The following is a 19358-nucleotide window of genomic DNA, read 5'->3' as shown; positions in this document are numbered from 1 at the left end:
ATAAAAAGGACAACACAGAAGAAAATGTGATTCATTCTCAACTTCTCCTAAATCACGCAATTCACGTATTCTGCCGTCCTCCTGGATGTTTTTAAATCTGCCGACTTCAAGCTTCAGAGGGAGGATTCTTGTTCTCACAACTAAACACCTCTGACTCCTCGTTAAATTTGCTCTAACAGTAGATTCAGAATAATTATTGTGTTGATTTGGATATGCGTTTGAAATTTTGGTTTTTAAAAAAATATAATTTAACCATTTTGTCTCAAATCCAACAAGTAACTTTCTTCTAATTGCACTTATGCTGCAAGTTAAATTATTACTATACATATATTATAAGTCAGCCTCTTTAAAGATATAATGAATCTCTTTAACCCATGCAGAACTGTGCAGTTTACTCCAAAGAAAAACCTTCTTATTGATCCTGTTTTCTGACATATTAAGCAGATGATTTCACATTCTGATCATTTCACATTTATGCTTTAAATAGGAGAAAACTTATGAGCGCCTAAAAAACAGCATGCAGCTCTGTTCTGCTGCTTGATGTTCTTTAAAACTCCATATCCCCAAAGCATAATTTAATACAGGGGAGACACATGCATCACAAAGTTGTGAGTAAGTAGAATATCCAAGATCTTTACATACTTTAAACATGAATAGTGAAAGGTATTCTGGGAGTTTAGCTGGTGATGCTGGTGACCAGCAATGTAAAAGCAGCCCTTTCAACAAACAGTGTTTTTGAGGCTTGATCTGTACCACTAATAATATCACGATTCTCTTTATCGATATGTTCTTACACTCCTCTGTTCCACCTTACAACTCATGAAACAAATTTGTATTTTGTGACATGTTGATGTGGCTTCTGCCTTTAGCTGAAAAGAGGGCCAGAAGAGTGGTTCAGACTAGTTTTCAACCAGAAATCAACACTGAAACCCCGGCTGGTGTTCACTGGGTTCTATCCCTTTTTGGTCTCCTGTCATAGTGCAGTACCTTTAAAATGTATTACAGGATTACCACAGTTAATTCACATAATGGGGCCGCTCCATCTTCCAGAACAAGCCAGGAAATCTTCATGTAAACATGGCATCCATCCACCGCGCACTGAGTCACGTCCAGGGCGCGCTGCTGCTGGAGCCTGCAGAATGAACAGGAACACGGGGAAAAAGAGCTGAAACGTGACGGAGGAATCACCGGAGCGGCACAAAAAAAAGAGGGGGATAGTGTCTAGTGGGAGGGGAGAGACACAGAGAGAGACACTGTGGAGGAGTGGAGGCAGTGGCCTAGATGTGTGAAACGCCAGGGGTTGCTTTTTTGGTTCACTGGTTGAGTACCAGGGGGCAACTCAATAGAAATGTAATGGGGAAGTTGTGCACCACAAAAACTGAAGGAAAAGTTGTGAAGTCCATGATTTGCACACATATTGAAGTTTAGTGTTGGATGCACAGGGAACATGAATGATCAGGGGGATTATTATAGGTGCAACATGTAAACTGGGACGCACACACACACACACACACACACACACAAACACACACACGGGGGTTTAAATCTATTATTTCCTCGGACGGTCAGCAGCGCAGCATTCCGCCTGACTGACTGACAGCGATGGCCTTGGAGGCAGACAGCGACAGAGGTTCATCAAGAAGCGCTCATGAAAAATATCCCCGGGCGGCGTTTGAGCGCAACGGCTACGTGAAGACATGTGTCACCCCGTTGCACCGGGACGCAGGGAGCCAGTCGTGGCTGAGACTCGCCGTGACATGGACTTGCCGAGGAGTGTCGTCTGCGGTCTGCGTTGCCTCCGTCTCCGTTATTCTCGCTCTGCTGCTCAGATTGGTCGACTGGGATGCAGGCAGCAGCAGCAGCAGCGGCAGCAGCAGCAGAAATAGCAGCTCCGGCTCTCGTCTTCATTTCGCGGCGGGCTGCGCTGTGGAGCTGCTTTTCAGCGCGTCTTACTGCGTCTCCCCCGTTTTCACACTCGTATGTGCCTTCTTCTGGGTCGGGCTGTATCTGATCCGCTGCGGCGTGCTCGTCCGGACCGCGCTCTTTCTCTTAGCGGTGTGCCACTTGGGCGAAGCCGCGGCGCAGTCCCTCCTGCGCGGCGCCGAGGAGCAGCTGCTCTCCCTCCCCGCGACCCTGGTAGTCCTCGGCTGCCTGGGCGGCGGGGCTCTGCTGGTCGTCCGGCTGCGTCAGGGAGTGTCCATCCTCGTCTTCATCAGCGTCATCAGGGCCGTGTCCCTCGTCTCGCTGAGCAGGGTCCGGGCCAGCTGGAGACCCTACCTGGCCTACCTGCTGGGGCTGCTGGGGGTTTTGCTTGCGCGGTATGCTGACCGGCTCCTGCCGGCCTCAGGGACCAGCGGGACGGGGTGCTGTGGCTCTGTGACCGGGGCGAAGGAGGAGGACATCCCTGTCTTCAAAAGGAGACGGAGGTCCAGCTCCATAGCGGCCTCGGAGATGATGGCTCACACTCAGAGCAACAGCAAGTCCCACCGCAGGACTTCGCTGCCCTGCATTCCGCGGGACCAGGTAGGACATGTCCAACTTTGGACGCCCGAAGCAAAGCGGATTGAATGTTTTGTCAATGCTTATGGCCTTTCTACTAGAGACCTATAACGCCTTTTGGTGTCCTCTGTCTTTTGCTGAGGGCATGTGTGACAGCTTTACATGTCTCCCTCATGTCAACCGGGACAATTAGATTGTAATAAGACGCTTTATTATGATTGAGATGATTTGTTTGCTCCATGTAGGCCTGTATCCACTTTCTGAGAGCCATTACAAGGGCTGGGCGATATAAGATATGACTACATCTCATATCCACATTTTCCTTAAAACAAGACACCACAAATTCTCAAATAGTGCAAACATATGATGATGCACTGATGTATATTAAATCACCCAACAGTATATAAAGTTGTCAACCTTAAATATCTACCTCAGTAAAATGCAAAGTACATTAATGCAGCAGTAATATTAATCTAAAAACACCAGTAAAACACTGACAGTGACCATGTTACTGCAGAGTGCAGAACTTTTACTTGTAGACTAAAATTAGAAGTAACATGCTCTTTATTAGACAGGATTAGACCATTTATTAGACTTTATTAGAGGGTAATTATAGGGACACATTACAACAGAACTGTACTGTTAACTAATTGTAACTATTATTTACCACTGTTGGACCCTTATTAGACTTTATTAAAAGATAATTAGGGACATATTATAACAGATTTGTACTGTAAACTAAAGTGAAATCACACATCTGTTACTTCCCTGTTTAAAATCAATATGTGAACCAGATCTACAAAGTAAAGGCTGAAATTATAGAGAAATAAGTTTTCTGTTGCAATGTCTCCATAATTACCCTCTAAATAAGCCTAATAAATGTCTAATAGTCTAATGCATTTTAGTTTACAGTACAGTTCTGTTGTAATATTTCCCCATCTACTAGTAAAGTCTATTAAGGGTCTAATAAACGGGCTAAAACTATTTAATAAAGTATATTTTATTTCTAGTTTGCATCTGATTTAAGTAGAGCTTGTTACTGTAGTGTAAAATACAAAGACGTCCAAATTTTTGATGTATAATCATCAGTTATGTGGAAACAATGCCTAAGTGGAGAAAAGCAAATAATAGAACAGCTAGAACAGTCTGTTAATTTTAGAAAATTACATCACTGTTCTGTAACGCACTTATGTCATATCATGATATAAGGATATTAAAAATCTAAGACGACATCAAGTCTTATATCAGAATATTGATATAATATTGATATGTTGCCCAACCCTAGCCATTACTAGTGCATTGTGTTTGTGACTTAACGCCTGATTTCAAATCTCAACATCCTCTGCTGTTTACCTTCTCTCTGACGCTGCTGTTAATTTGGTCATCATCATTGTGCTGCTGCTGTGTTTGTGTTGCTGATAAGCAAATGGATGGTGCACTTAGCACGCCAAGTTACTGTGTGTGCCTGCCAGTGTGTGTGTGCGTGTGTGCGCGCATGCATAGGTGTGAGGTCACATCTAAATATTTTGAGAGCCTCTGTTTATCGTGGGTGCTGGCCAGTGCTGTGGTGCACGTGCTCCCAGACTCCACACATGATGGAGCCAAATTTGATACAACGGTGTCCTCACAGGAACCCCAGCTTGTGCATGATATGATTAGTGCACGAGTGTCTGTGGGAACAACAGCAGATAGTCAGGTACACCGTATATCAATCTGTCCTTATTCTGATTTGTTTATTAAATGGAATCTAAGTATCCGTGTTTTCCAGACTGTTCTTAAACGCAGCAGAAAGATAGTTTATTGTTGTGTCTCGTTCCCAGCACGTCAAATACTCATATATTTGGTTGGTAAAGTGTCCCGGGAACAGCAAAATAATGAGAAATACAGGCAGAGAGCAGAGTCTCTGCAGATACAGACACCACCACACACTTCTAGCACATCATATGTGATGACTGACAGCAGGGCTGCAACTAATGATGATTTTTATAGCAGATTAATCGGTAGATTATTTTCTCGATGAATATGTTTTTATTGAAAGTGAGAAAATGGTGAAAAATGTTGATCAGTTTTTCCCAAAGCCTAAGATGATGTCCTCAACTGACACATTTTACTCACAACCCAAAAAATATTCAGTTTACTGCCAGAGAGGAGTAAAGACAACAACAAATATTCAACAATTAAGGAGCTGAAATCAGAGAATTTTGACTTTTTTTTCCTAAAAAATATTCAGAGAATGGTGTAGATGAAGGTGTAGTGATACAGGGAGATGATTACAGTTTGACCTGTGATAAATCATTGGCTGGATTTGGCCAGAAATCCATGAATGAGGTGGATGAGCTCTGCTCTGAATACTGGTTCAATGAGCTAACTTGGAGCTTGAAGCACATCCCTGTTTGTTCATCCAGCTTGAGCCGCTCACATCCCAAAATAGCTTCTGATCATACTCTCTGAAACTGTGTTGGTTTGTTTTTCATTGAAAAAAGGTTTATTTTGGGCATGTTAGTGTGATGCTCTTTGGGAATATTTTATTTTAATCAGAATGTCAGCTTCTGGCTCATGTTTTGGTTTGTTGGTGTGTAACAGATCAGTGTCTCATCAGATGCTTCTGACTGGGATTGACTCCTATTTGACAACTGTTCTGAGAATCGATGAATTGTCTTCTGTTTTTTTTTTTTTTTTTTTAGAAAAGAGGTCAAATTCTCTGGTTTCTTTACTCCTCTCTGACAGCACACTGACTTTCTGTGACTTGTGGACAAAACAAAACATTTGCAGGGTGCGACAATCTTGGTCACACAGATCAATAGACACGCTGTCGACATTTTTCACCATTTTCTAACATTTTATGGACAAAACACCTAATCAGTTAATCAATAAAGTAATTCACAGATTAATTAGTAATGAAAATAATAATTAGAGGAAAGATCTGGAAAATAGGTCCAAACCTGGACGTGCTACACGTTTTGGAGCACGATTAATTGAGAAAATAATTTACAGATTAATGGACAAAATGATCATTAGTTGCAGCCTTACAGCGCAGTCTCATTGCGCTCCAGCCTTCACTTCAAGTGCTCGTGCAGAACAGTTGTTCTGCTGTGATACGCTTCTTCCAGTTTGTGGAGATTACAGAGAACCATACTGTTGCATCTCTTTCTAAAATACTCACACACTTCAGATGATTGCTGCAAGTTTTGTGTCACTGCAGCTCGTTCTCCGGGTGAAACAATGCTCTGACCAGGACGTTCGTTTATGTAGTGGATGACATCAATTTCGGTAGTGAATTGTCTCGGACCTATCCCTGATATCAGCTCATATTTGGATCAGGGGTGGACGATTTGGCTCTAAAATACTATCTTAGAACTATCTTAGTACTAGCTTAGAACCCACAGCAGCTCTTGACCTCTCCAAGTACTCAACTACTTCTGCTTGAGATGATGAAATCATTTTTTTTGCATCGTCCCCCCGCTCTATACTTTCAATTTCCACCATGCTTGTTGTTGCTGTGTGTAATGGTGTGACGACTTTCTCTCAATTAGTGGTAATTAGAGATTCACCGTTTCCAATTTTTTTTTTGGCCAATTCTGATTTCTGATTTTTGCAAGGGTCTGACCTGCCAATTTCCGATTTTCAGTCTGTCTAAGAACTATAATAGACAGCATTCAGCAAACATTTTTGCAACTTTTCTTGTAAAATTAAATTTGATGTTCATAATAAAACACTGACTGTTAAATAATGTATACATTTTCTCCAAAAGTGCTCCAGATGACAGCCAGGCCTTGCTATATTATTATATTAATATATTAAAATTATTCACTAGAGGGAACATGATCTCACGGGATCTTGCGGGATGTAATTTAACGTGATCTCATGTGGAAGCAGACGTAAACAAACCAGAGACTGATGCGGTGCAACAGTTTACTGCAGTAAAACTTTGCAGTGAGAAAAATAGAAGCAGAAGTTAAACGAGTGTGGATGAGAAAATGTTTGAGGAGACACATCGACACAGGTTGTTTATTCTTCAGCCAGAACAGAAGGTGAGATTTTAACTGTCCCTCTGTGAACAGCAGTCTGCTGCTGGCTAACATTAGCATGAAGAGCTAGAAAAGTTTTCCGCTTTTTGGCGACGCCATCAGCTGCTCTGTCTCGTTGCAGAGTGTCTGTCTTCTCTTTATCCTGTTCTTGGAAGCTGTCGCTAACACCGACTTCCTGCAAGCATGTGTCTGAGTGTGTGTGTCTGTGATCAGCACTGTTGTGTTTATGTGGCCGGTGTCTGACGTGAACATCGTGTAGAGCATGTGTGCAAAAATGACTGTCACAGAATCGGACATGTGACGCTGACTGGTTGGTCACCAGTCAGGGCCAGTCACACTGAAAACTGGCCGGTCGATCGGTGCATCTCTAATGATAATTTTACCATTATCACAAAATGAATTTTCTTTATCACTCAAACATTAGTCTTAGTCTTTCATACCTACTCTGAAGCTTAGCTGAAGCTGCAGTCTTTGCCCCTAATTGTGAGACATACAGCAAGAGATTTGAGGAAATACATGAGGAGCATGGGAGATAGAGATTGTTATCCGTACTCATGTGCGTACAGTGGGGATTCACAGTGATCATCCTGAGTGGGTGAGCTTGTGTCACACTCACCCATGTTTGATGATTTAGCAAAAGAAGCAGCATAATCCTGACTGATTACACTGGTCTTTTTCCTCTGTTGGCAACTTTGCCCTGATCTCATTTGTAGATTTTGAGACTAGAGTGGGAATGAAAATGTGACTGAGAAGGAAAAGCTTAATAGCAGCAATTAAATGGCTCATCAGTTCTCTGCTTTTGATTTGTGGTGTAATTGTAGTTGACAGTGTAAACGCTCGGGGGTGTGTACACCTCACAGTGGGGTGACGGGTGACTATGTGGGTACCATGTGTGCCTGCAGTTTTTTTACCCAGCTACTTTAAAGCTGCTTTAAAGCTGTGTTTTTACTGGATATTTAAAAAGGAAGCAAATCACATTTTCAATCAGATCAAATTCACTATAGATTTTTGCATCATTCATTTTCTTTTAATGTAATTTTCTTGTGATTTTAAACAATGAAAATAAATGCTAGGAGTGGGAAATATGGTCCTAAAATAATATCACAATATTCTAGACAATATGACAAAATACAGAAAAATATTTGATTGAAATTGCAATATGGCCAGGTGCAATATCTAAGGCACAAAAGCTGAAATTTTTTTGATAAGGGAAAAATGCTTGATAAAACAGCATTATAAAAAAACAGTGCTGTAGTGCTGCAGAGATCCTCTGACCTACAAATCAAAACATGTTTGATACGGACCCCAACAAATGTCACATCATCATGATATAAATAGTTTCTTAGTGAAAATGAAAATGTGATGCAGAAAATGATCATTGCATCTAATACGGTATCATATCACAAAGACAACATCTGTCAGAAGAATGGCAATATGATTTATTTTATCATATTGTGCAGCCTTATTCATATTGTGCAGCCTTATTCCACAATAATAAAGTTGCTCCTCTTGTTGGAACTGTGTGAAGCCGGTAGAAATATTACTTTCACTTTCAGCCATGTTTGTTGTTACTGTGTGTAATGGTATGACGCCATTCTGTCAGTCGTAATAATGCCATTATCATAATATGATTTATTTTATAATGAAAACAATTAAACTGTATATCCTTAACAGGGTTGGGAGGGTTACTTTAAAAATGTAATCTGATACAATTACGAATTACCGTGTATTCAGTAACCTAATCAGTATCACAGTATTAAAGTAATGTGACAATATTAACTAATGTAACTCAGTATGAAATATGATGAAATTGTTTAGCTTAATATCATGTTTTATGTTTATTAGGTTGTAGGTTATTAGTTTGTCCAGCTGTTCCTTCCGTTGTTGTGCACAATTCATGTATTTGTTGATTTAAGACAACGAAATGGCAGTGAAGTATTTTCTCACTAGAGGTCATAGAAATTAATCTGTAACTCTAAGATTATCTGATTTCACTTGAGACCAGAAGGGTGTTGTGAGATTCGTCAGTGTCGTAATGTGTGTTCACTACACATGGCAGTAAATTGCTTTTTATTTTGAAATTGTAATCCTGCTAAATAATCTCAATTTTTATTAAATGTAACTATAATCTGATTACATCTTTTGTATCTATAAGTGTAATGGAATACAGTTGCTTTATGTTTGTATCCAGATTATGCAGTCCCCTGACATGTAATCTGTTACTCCCCAAGTTTGGTTGTGAATGATACAATCTGGCACATCACAAATATACACAAATTAATTTCAATGTTTTTAAATAAAATAAAAAAAATAATGACCCTCTACCTTAGATACACAACTTTTCAATTCTAGTGCTGATGTTTTTAGGCAAATCACAAGAGCAATAGCCACAAATGGAACCTTTTATGACGAAGATTAAAAGTTCGTGTTTTCATTGTCAGTGCAGTTTATGAGAGATTGAACTGGTCAGTGTGGGTGATGGTGAGTCACCAGTGGTTCTGTCGAGGCTCATCACATCCACCTGATCTTGAATGGTTTGGCTGATGGACGATCGACCACTGAGCCCTCTGCCACCCTAACACTGTTCTTCTGTATTGAGGCAGTTTGTCCCCTCAGAGGTGCCAGAGAGTTGTTGCCAAAGTTCTGTTTTAGACAAGCTGGAAAATAAAAAGAAGCTGTTGCTGCTGTTTCTTGCACTATGTCTTGTTGTCCCTTTTTTATTATTTTCTTTATAAACTCAACAAAGTCAGGGACATATGGTGCTGAGAAAACCCCTTTTTAGTCATAGCAACGATATCATCACCAATCGTGATGTTTCACTGTGGCATACTTGCCAATCCCCTCAAGTTTCCCAGGAGACTGCCGTTTTTCATTGCCCTCTCCCTGTGTCCTCCCGGGATCACAGTTCTCCTTCATTAATCCATATTTCTGACAGATTTACACATCTTTTCATTATCACAACCTGTTTCTGACAATGCACAAAGTGTATAAGCAATGTTTGCTCCTGTACAACAAATCCCGGAAAGAAGAATTCCCATTTCTGAAGGGAAGTTTTAAAGGAAAGGGGCACGCTTTTTCTAAGATCTGCTGCATCAAAGTTCATTTAGGAGCAGGGATGAAAATAAATGAATGAAGGGAAACTAATGAGTTTTGGTTTATTCCAGAGATTTCTGCAAATTATTCTGTATTTTTGTCTTTCCTGAGAATTTAGAGTAAAGTGTTTAACATAACAATTCCTTTGGAGTCTACTTTCATTCCTTAAAAGTCACCAGAGTGCAGGAAACAAAGTCTCTGAAACTACTTTGTTTTGAAATCCTCCCTATTTTTGAGTTCCCACTGCACTTATCTAGGGCTGGAACTAAAGATTATTTTCATAGTAGATTAACTGGTCAGTTATTTTCTTGATTAATCGATTAACAGTTGTTTGTTTTTAAAAGTCAGAAAACGTTGAAAAATGTCAATGACTTCCTCAAATGTCTTGTTTTGTACACAACCCAAAGATATTCAGTTTACTGCCAGAGAGGAGTAAAGAAACCAGATTAACCGATTATCAAAATAGTTGGTGATTTATCGTCGCAGCTCTAATCTTGTCCCATCTCCCAGTTTTCATCCTCTCATCGGGAAGCTGGCGCTGATCCCAGATCACCTGTCTGACTCTTGATGCTTGGTCGTTTGTTGCTGATTGGTATCCAGGGAACACTGAGTTAGTGGACTGTCTGTACTATTAGAACAGCTCCATTACCTGTTCTACCCTGGAACAGGACTGATGGCAAATTGAACTTTGAAACTTAAAAAAAGGCCCTCACAACTGACCAGATGCTGAGGACAGCGTGTCCTCCTGTGGCCCGTCCTCGTGTAGGCCACACACAACAAAGGATTGCACTTCAAAATAAAGAGCTTACAAACCTAAATGTTGCCTTTTTCTCCAGTCTTGTTTCATCGTATTTCATTTGTTTGTGGCCACTTGATGAATGGACATCCAATATAAATTGTGTCCTTTTACTTTTGTTGTTCAACTTTATTCACCAGTTAGTCGCTGTCTTTGTCTGTGTGCTGTTTGGTTCTGGGCTGTTCATACACAGTACTTTGTCAGAACAAAAAACCAGCGGCCTGCTGAAGCTGTAAACAGTGTTGATGAGAGCGGTCAGCCTGAACCGAAACAATAAACACGCAGTCTGTAAAGCCACAGCAATTAGCAAATATTAAAAGATGCTAAAAACTTACATAAGCTGCAGAGTTGGGTGATAAATCTCTGTTGGCTCCGTCACCGTCAGCGACTCCTTTCACATGTGCCGTTTCATCGCTTAATGAAGCTTCACACATTGTTTGTGGTTAGTTTTGTTTTACCAGTGGTTAGCTTAGTTTAACCTGTGAGGTTTATATGCCGTCGCTATGGTAACCTGCAGAAGCATGATTGCACTAAAAAAGTGCTGTTTATTGAACGTGATTGCAGTCTTGGTGAACCATTAACTGAACAAATCAGTTTGCGTTTACCCTCTTTTCCCATTTAAAAAAAAAAAAAAAAAAGGTTTTGGTTTTCCAATACCCACAGAAAATTCAGTTCTGTGAATTTGTTATGTTAACATGGGACATATCAAGAGAAAGAACAGACAGATAGTTTCAGACACATGAAAACCATTCTGTTCTAGCTTCATTCATCTTTTTTATATATTTTATCTGTGCTCCTCATCTTCAGGGTCAGGGAGGCTCACACTGCTGACTGGTGAGCTTGGCTTGGGGGTCACTTTCAAGCGTATCCTGTGCGTTGCCAGGTGCTTTCCCCTTTTAAACCCAATTTTTAAACATCTGTTGGACGTCCCACCCGGTGTTTGAAGCCTTTCCAGTGAAATACAGCAGGACCTTACACTGTTTAATTTGGCATTTTAACTTTGTTTAAATTAGCTACTAGCTAATGGAAGGCTACCTGCTGCCAGAGCCATGTAGATGAGTGCTGCTATAATGTTAACTAGCAGTTAGGTGATGCGTCTGTTACATCTGCATCAGAGGGCAACTATGTCAGTTGACATCTCAAGTGTGTATGCCAATGAAATGAGGCACCGTAACCTCTGTTGCTAGTCGGCATAGGGACCCGTGCCATATTAGCAGAGTTTCAGTAACCTATTTAAGACTACATTTCCTATCTCCTCATGCATCATACTACTGCATATTGTCAAACTGAAATGAAACTTTGTGTGAACACACTTTATTTGCAAGGTTTTGTTAGATGTTACCATTTTAAAACCTGCCATGTATCCATTCACCTTAAGAAGGAATGCAACAGATCAGACATCTCTTGGTTCAGATCAGTTTGGATCAGCAAAAAAGGGAGAAAAATGTGATTAGACTCAAATTATTTTAAACATGCACTTGGCATTGACCTCTGTCTGTAGTCATCACTGTAGTAATGTAATGGTAAATATCATAATAGTAATAATAATGATAATGTGCTTTATAATAAAAAAAAAACAATCCAGCCTGTGACACAGACAGGCAGCCACAGATCTGCTCTGGTGAGCTGAGAGGAGCTGTGTGTGGAAGTTCAGACAGCAGATGCAGCCAAAGTTACAATAAGCATCAAAATCTTACCTATTTCTGTGATGACAAGTATGCCCAGTTTCACAGTTACACCAGTAAAAATGTATGAAGTCATGATCGAGATTTCACTCAATGGAGCTGATACTTCACTGCCACACAGAGATGCGCTGCAGAGTGAAACTCAACACACATCTGTCTCGTCTTTTCATCACAACTCTGCATCAAGATTCAGAGAATTAGTACTTAGTAACAGCATATCACACTATGATGGTTTCATTTAGTCTGTGCATCACATGTTGGCTGAATGGTGGTGGATGATCCATATGGACCACGGTCCAACGACGATCCGTACCATCTCTAACTTAAGTATTACAGAAGAGACTTTTAAAGACATTGAACAAATGAGTCAAATCAGCTGCTCAAATTTTCTTTATCTTTCATCTCCTTTCTTCCTCCTCTCTTCTAGTCTTTCTCTGACACAAACACACACAGTTTGTAAGTACAGTTTATACATACTGTAGATAATGAAGCTCTCCAGAGTGCAGTTGTACCTGAGAGAAGCGGGGGTTTTCATCAAGCGTTGCTTGTGCAGTATTTATGAAGCAGGCTGGTGCAGCCTGCCAAGCCAGAGGCAAGACAGGCACTCTGCTCAACTGGAAGCTGGAAAATATCGTCGGCTCGGCTCCGTGGCTTTATTTCTGTATGTTTTTTTTTTTTCTTTTTAAGGTGAATGGGATTTATTGTTTTGCTGTTGTACTGCTGCAAATTAGTTTCTGTTTAGCTAATGAGAGGTCTGTGATGCAATGTTGAGCCTCAGTACTCGAGGACTGATGATCTTTCTGCACCAACTCCACCCAGAGGCCTTGTGTTTTGACAGAAGTTGTTTGTGTTTAGCCGGGGTCTCAGTGGAACGGGGATTTTTTCAGTTTTGGGGGGGGGGGGCTCTGCTAGTGGTTTTTGGGTCACATGCAATCGAAAAGCACTCGCGCCATACAAGATAACGACAGCCGTAAATAGAATGTCTAAAAAAAGCAGCAATATTTCCAAGTGTTTTGTTTTTTTAATGTTTCAGCATGCAGTTTCCTTTGTTCCTCTATTGCACAGTCACACTAAGTCATTACAGATATTGTGTGAAAACATGCCAAAGTTGGACTACATTCTAAAGATGTCAGAGTGAAACTAATTATCTTTCTTGTAATTTCAAAGTCTTTGGTCATTTGAAAATGGAGGTCAGACCTTTAAGGCTACAGTGTGCTGCGTCACATGTTCATCATCTCGTCATCATATACAGTATATCTTTGTGACACAGGAGAAGGGGGAAGCAGATTTTAAAGCAGGGACATCAAACGTGCTCAGAGATCTATTTGAGGGAAGGCCCACATTCTCTCATTGACGCAAACACATTTCCAGGGAGACACACATCTGTTCCGGTTGCCGGAGCTATCCGACTTCGTTTGGCATCAAAACTTATTATACATTTATTGAGATAATGGAAAGTATTGTTTTTTATTCCTATAATGAATTTATAACACAGTGAGGTTATGACAACCCTTTTCACCAGAGAGAACGTTGATATTTGACAATTCTACAAAACCTGGAATTAGGTTCAATGATATTTTTTTCTACAACAATTTGCATTGCAAAAAAAAAAAAAAGGTTAAAGGGATAGTTCACCCAAATGTAAAAAACAAACAAACAAACTAACAAAAAAAAAAAAAGCCAAGTTGACTTGAAAGGCATCCTTTACACCATGTTTTTAGCCCAAATTTGCATGAGGGTGAGCAAATTTCATTTTTGGGTGAACTATCCCTTTAAGGCTAGGTAACTGAGATGCTTTATAGAAACATTGTGGTTCTATACCAAATTTTGAGGCATCATACCAAAAGCTATTTATCTGCACCAATGATAACTCAGTAATATAAGTGCAGCTAACCTGTTAGCTTGTGGGTGAGTCAGTTCACCCCCTCAGATGGAAGACCTGTCACATAAATAACCTGGAGCCGAGGCCAAGAGTGTTTCTGACAGCTAATATGGTGTTATTTACAGGTAAGAGGAGAGAAACAATTGAAGTTAGTCTACAGCACAGAGGAAAGTAAGAGGTCTCACTCTGCCACTGTTTCCCAGTACCACAAATGTCACCTCTGCACTGCTAATGGAATTATTGTAGGCACCTCCATGAAGACTTGGCCATTGTTCTCTTAGGTTTTTGGTTGTTCATCATTCATGTTCAGGTTTTCACTGGGCCCTGAGCCTGTGAGTTTTCATTTTAACTTAATATTTTAAATAATCTAAATGTTAAAAATAATATTTTCATTTAGTTTTCTTTACAGAAATAAATGAAAAATTGAGATATAGGTGAACTGTGTGTATTTTTTAAAATTAAGGTTTCACAACCCCCAGTGAAGCTGGATGGATGGGTATGTCATGTATACACCCCTCTATTGATGGCTCTGAACTCACTCAGTATGAAACAGAAAAAAGGATAATATTTTTCATCCAAAATACATGTTAATCAATTATAGATACAACTCCTACTCCTATCAATTAATTAATTCTCAGTGAATATAATCAAATGAAATATCAAGTGTCTGAGGGAGTCTTGATTGTTCATTGAAGATGGGAATGAATAAAACGTGAGATAGATAAAAAGATCTGTCAAAGAGTGGTGCTGAGCAGAGGAAAGAGAGGAAGAAGCAGAGTCTGATGTGCAGAAATTAGGTAAGTTGAAAGATAGGTTTGGGCATGAAGATAATAGTGAAATCTATCTGCAACAGACACTTCATCAGCAGCAATAAGACAATTGTTTAATTCATAGTTTTCGGTCACGTGACATGCCCGGTGACCTCGAGGGCAAAACAGTGGGCCAACATGGTGGCTCACACTCGGACTCTCCATAGAGACGCAGCACAAGCTGGTAAAATTCGCTTCTGTTCAAAGCCATGAATATTTGGATCACCTCTCAACTAAAGAAAAACAAAGATATGAAAATAAGCTACAAGTTTTGGGCACTTGTGATCCATATACAGCACAATCTATTGTGTTTGAGTCACTAAAAAACACCAAGTCGCTGCCAGAGCTCCACTTTAGCGATGTTTACATCTATCATGTGGGGATCCCCTCACTGTATCCTGCTGCCAGGATGAAAATGTACAAAAGTACAGACAGTTATAGGTAATTTCAATCTGGATGGTTGAATAATACTGCTGTGTGGGAGGTGAAGGAGCTACGTTAGCTATGTTAGCTGTGTTAGCTACGTTAGCTATCTAACATTAATGCATGAGTTTTAGTTAGTTTCAGGGTCATTGCGGTCACTGTTGTAGGACAGTAACGACAAGGCAGTGTCATTTTGTCAGGTTATATCTCGTAACATAAATCGAATCAAAACTTTAGTAAAGCGTTGGCTGTAAATATATGTGTACTTTGACGGCTGCCGATGGTCGCCCTCCCCGGGGACAGAGGCACGATTAATGGCACATATCCACAATCTCATCCTTTGTGGCCGTTTTTTGTCACATGGGATCCCGTAGAAACACACCCCAGGCTTGTCTCCTCACTGGTTAGTGCGTCTGATCGCACAACAACTATCCGGCACTTTAGCGAAAGTACGGAGACGCTTCAGTTCATAAGCTGGCGGGCAGCGGAAAATAGCAATGTTTTGCTCTCAGTCTCATGCGAGCGTGACGTCATGTGGAAACTATGAATAGTTTCACTACAAACCGCCATTAAAGCACATAACGAATATGCTCTGTGTTCAGTCGCACCATTGACGTGACACAACAACAGAAACAGTGTGGAGCGAGAAAATGAGTGCAGATGGTGAGTAAGACCAGGTTAAGGCAGTTTGTTTTTTTCAAGTCTTCTTTAAGACTTGCTTCTTTAAGTCTGTTACCTGTGTGCTTGATGAAATAAAGCAGTTAAATTCAGGAAAGGCCTTTTCACACCACCAGTCATTTTAAAAAGGGAAAGGGGGGAAACCTTAAAGGTCCAGTGCGTAAGATTTACTGGGATTTATTAGCGGAATATAGCAGAAATTGAATATAAAGTTGTGTTTACTCACCTGAAAATGAGAATCATTGTGTTTCATTCCCTTAGAATGAGTTATTAATGTCTACAGAGGGTCCCATGTCGCACTGCCATGTTTCTACAGTAGCCCAGAACAGACAAACCAAATACTGTCTCTGGATGCGGCCCTTTGCATTTCATGCCAGTTTCCTGGCTACCATAGGTGGCCTCAATTTAACTGTTATAACCTCCTACGCCTTCAGAACAGTTAGTAATGATTTCATGCGACTCATAAACAGACACATACTCATTTGGTGAATATTTGTCATTAATTTTAACGTGAAACGGGAAAACAGTTATTCCGGTCAGGAACAGAAATTTCAGGACACAGCAGCTGCAGAGTTGCTGTTTTAGAAGAAAGTATTTCAACTTAACATGTTTTATGATTTATTACAATAAATGTATTCAAGATTTCTCCTTCAAGGTGGTTCAATTCAAAATAAAGTTAATTCTTTTCTCTTGGCCTTTATTAAAAACAGTCATTAAAAAGTATTGATCATTATCAGTATCAACTGAAATTACACATTTTATTGTGACAGCTGTGTTGCACAAACCTAGTTAAAGAAAAAAAAAAGGTTATAAAGAAGGAATGTAGTAGCCAGGCCTGTGTTGTCAGAGAGGCAGCTGTAGCTTTCTTGAATGGATGATTTCATTCAAAAGAAATGCTGAAAAAAACAGGACAGGTAGACAGAAGACAGATAGTGGACCAGAGGAGGAAAGGCGGGTTAAAAAAAGACGTGATTGAGAGAAAAGAACACGCTGGCATTAGCACAGGCCGCATCCAGCCCCGAGCGGCCGTCAACTAGCCAAATGTGTGTGAGTGAGTGAGTGAGTGTGTGTGAGAGAGAGGATGAGGAGGAGGAGGAGGACGAGGAGGAGGAGGGGGACAAACTAGCTTGAGGGGACCTAATGCAGGAGCTGCTGCGTGAGAGAGGAGCGAGGGAGAGGAGGGGAGGGGAAAGAGAGAGTGTTGAAAGATTTGCTGGGGAGGGTGAGGAAAAGAGGGGGAGTGAGAGGAGGTTTAGCTGCCAAGCACAGCAGAAGTGTTGATGGTAAAAGGACAACTATCTGGTCTCCGTGTCCAGCCTCGCTGCTGCAGCTCGAAACACACCAGGCGCACTGTTGTTGAGGCGAGTCTGTGTCGGTCGCATATAATGGTTTGTGCGACAGATACAGATATTGCGTGTGTGTGTTTGTCTCCGCGCAATGTGAATATGGCTCCATGTCATAAGCTCCCACAGAGAGAGGAGAGGAGAGGAGAGGAGAGGAGAGGAGAGGAGAGGAGAGGAGAGGAGAAGAGAGGAGAGGAGAGGAGAGGAGAGGAGAGGAGAGCAAGAGCCAAAAAAAAAATATGTGTGAGAGTGTGAGAGAGTGGCCTCACTTCTGAGAGGCAGCAGCAGCAAATAATTTTAACCTGGTCTGGCCACTACTGTATACACGTGCTCACACACACTCCCTCACACACACACACTCAACACATACACACACAGTGGCTTCCCTGCTGGCTGTCCAAATGAGGTTTGGTGGCCCTGGACAAGGATTGCCTTGTTGCTCGATTCAATGGTGTGTTTTAGCTCCAAAATATGCTCGGTGAGAGGTGAGAAGAGGGGGGAGGGGGCAGAATCTAGATCTGTCCATACATCTGTCTGCATGTCCGTCTGCTTTTCTGTTGCACTATACAGTCAACAGACTCAGCCGTGTGGCGGACAGTCAGCCAGTCCGTCCTGCTGAGTGCTTTACCTCTGTGACAGTTGTTAGTTTGAAAGTAATTAGGGATTTGCAATGTTCATCTGTCCCTTTACACCATTGACATGTGCGTTTTGGAAACCATAGAACACAGTAACAGACTTAAAGGGATAGTTCAGAGCATTTGAAGTGGGGTTGTATGAGGTACCAATCCATAATCAGTGTATTACCTACAGTAGATGGCACCCCAGTTTGGAGCAGCAGAAAGATGACCTGTCACTGCCCCTCAGGACTCATACAGACATGAACGGTACACGTGACTTCAATACTCTGCATTCGCAGCTGTATGATGTAGTTTAAAGAGGGAGAAACCCCGCACATGGAGGAGGCGTGGTGGATAGATGGCTCAAACAAACATAAGACTTTCACCCAGGAGACTGAGGTTCATGTGTTGGTGCCCCCAAACATGGTGTTTTTGTGCCAGACCTTACCAAATTGTGAACATTTCACAGCATTAAGCTCATGTTAAAAATGGCCTCCTGGCCTTGTCAGACACAGCCACTAAAGGGTACAGCAGGGCTACATCCTGCTTTGATATCAGACACAAAGGGGCAGTGACAAAGTGTCGGCATGTGATGAGTTGCTTTGCTTGGCTACTTAACAAAGGCCCACCTAAACAAAATCTATATCAGCTTAAAGGAGAAGTGTGTGATTTCCAGTGGCATCTAGCGTTCAAACCTTAGGTTGCAACTAAGAGGATTTACCCCGACACCGCCCCTCTCTCACCAAGAGTACGGTGGCCGTCAGCGGACAAAATGGCGAGCGAAAGCTATCTCACAACAAACTACACTTATGTGTTTAGGATGAATTACCTGTCCAGCAGAAAACAGGCAACCTTGGCGTCACTGTGAAAACGTTTGTCCTCCATCAGCGATTTCCTTCGTGTAAACGCTATGCTGATGTTGATTCGTGTTTTTGCCGTTTCCTGTCATGCTTGCGTTTACTTTCTTCGCGTCTCCGCTTCTTGGATGACGGGGATTCACTGTCCGCTGGTTTTTGTTCTGGTACAGTGTATGTATGATCCTCCATTTGTCAAAACTGTGCCAGTCAAGGTTCACAACGCTAAATGGTCTGCCAGCAATCACCCGCGTCTATCCTCCCCGTCTACTTCCGTGTTTACGCTGCGGCGTCTACGTAAGGTCGCCACGGGCTTCCCAAGACTCACTGTTAGTGCAGTTTGTCCGCTCTGTGCTGCCGTAGACGGCGCAGGATGATGATCTCCGTAAGTCGACCCGACAGTATGTAACTATAAATGGCTATTTCTAAAGTAACGGGAACATATAGATTATGAGTTTACGTTGATTGATAATAATAAATAACATACTTATATATAATATATCTCATTTATGTAAATAAATTCCTGTAATTATTATACACTGGTCCTTTAAGTGTATGCTCTATTTAGAATATTTGCACCACTTAACCTTGCTGTCAGACAACCTTTTCAGATGGGAAACTGTTCTGTCCAAACCAACCAGACTCCAGTGG

At 41.2% G+C, this 19358-nt stretch overlaps 1 protein-coding gene across 1 annotated transcript in view; it reads left to right on the top strand.

The window, feature by feature from the left end:
* The first annotated feature begins 207 nt into the window (after positions 1–207).
* The window catches only part of LOC146329223 (cGMP-inhibited 3',5'-cyclic phosphodiesterase 3A-like), an 89011-nt gene continuing 69860 nt past the window's right edge, over positions 208–19358 (top strand). The window contains exon 1 of the mRNA XM_084718157.1: positions 208–2523. Coding sequence (XP_084574283.1) covers positions 1603–2523 — 921 coding nt within the window. The 5' untranslated portion in view covers positions 208–1602. The remainder of the gene's footprint in view (positions 2524–19358) is intronic.

Source organism: Lutjanus erythropterus, chromosome 4 (assembly GCF_056507025.1).
Source record: "Lutjanus erythropterus isolate fLutEry1 chromosome 4, fLutEry1.hap2, whole genome shotgun sequence".
In the NCBI taxonomy this organism is placed as follows: Eukaryota; Metazoa; Chordata; class Actinopteri; order Lutjaniformes; family Lutjanidae; genus Lutjanus; species Lutjanus erythropterus.
The sequence above is the reverse complement of the archived record's forward strand: the minus strand, read 5'-3'. Positions and strand labels throughout refer to the sequence as shown.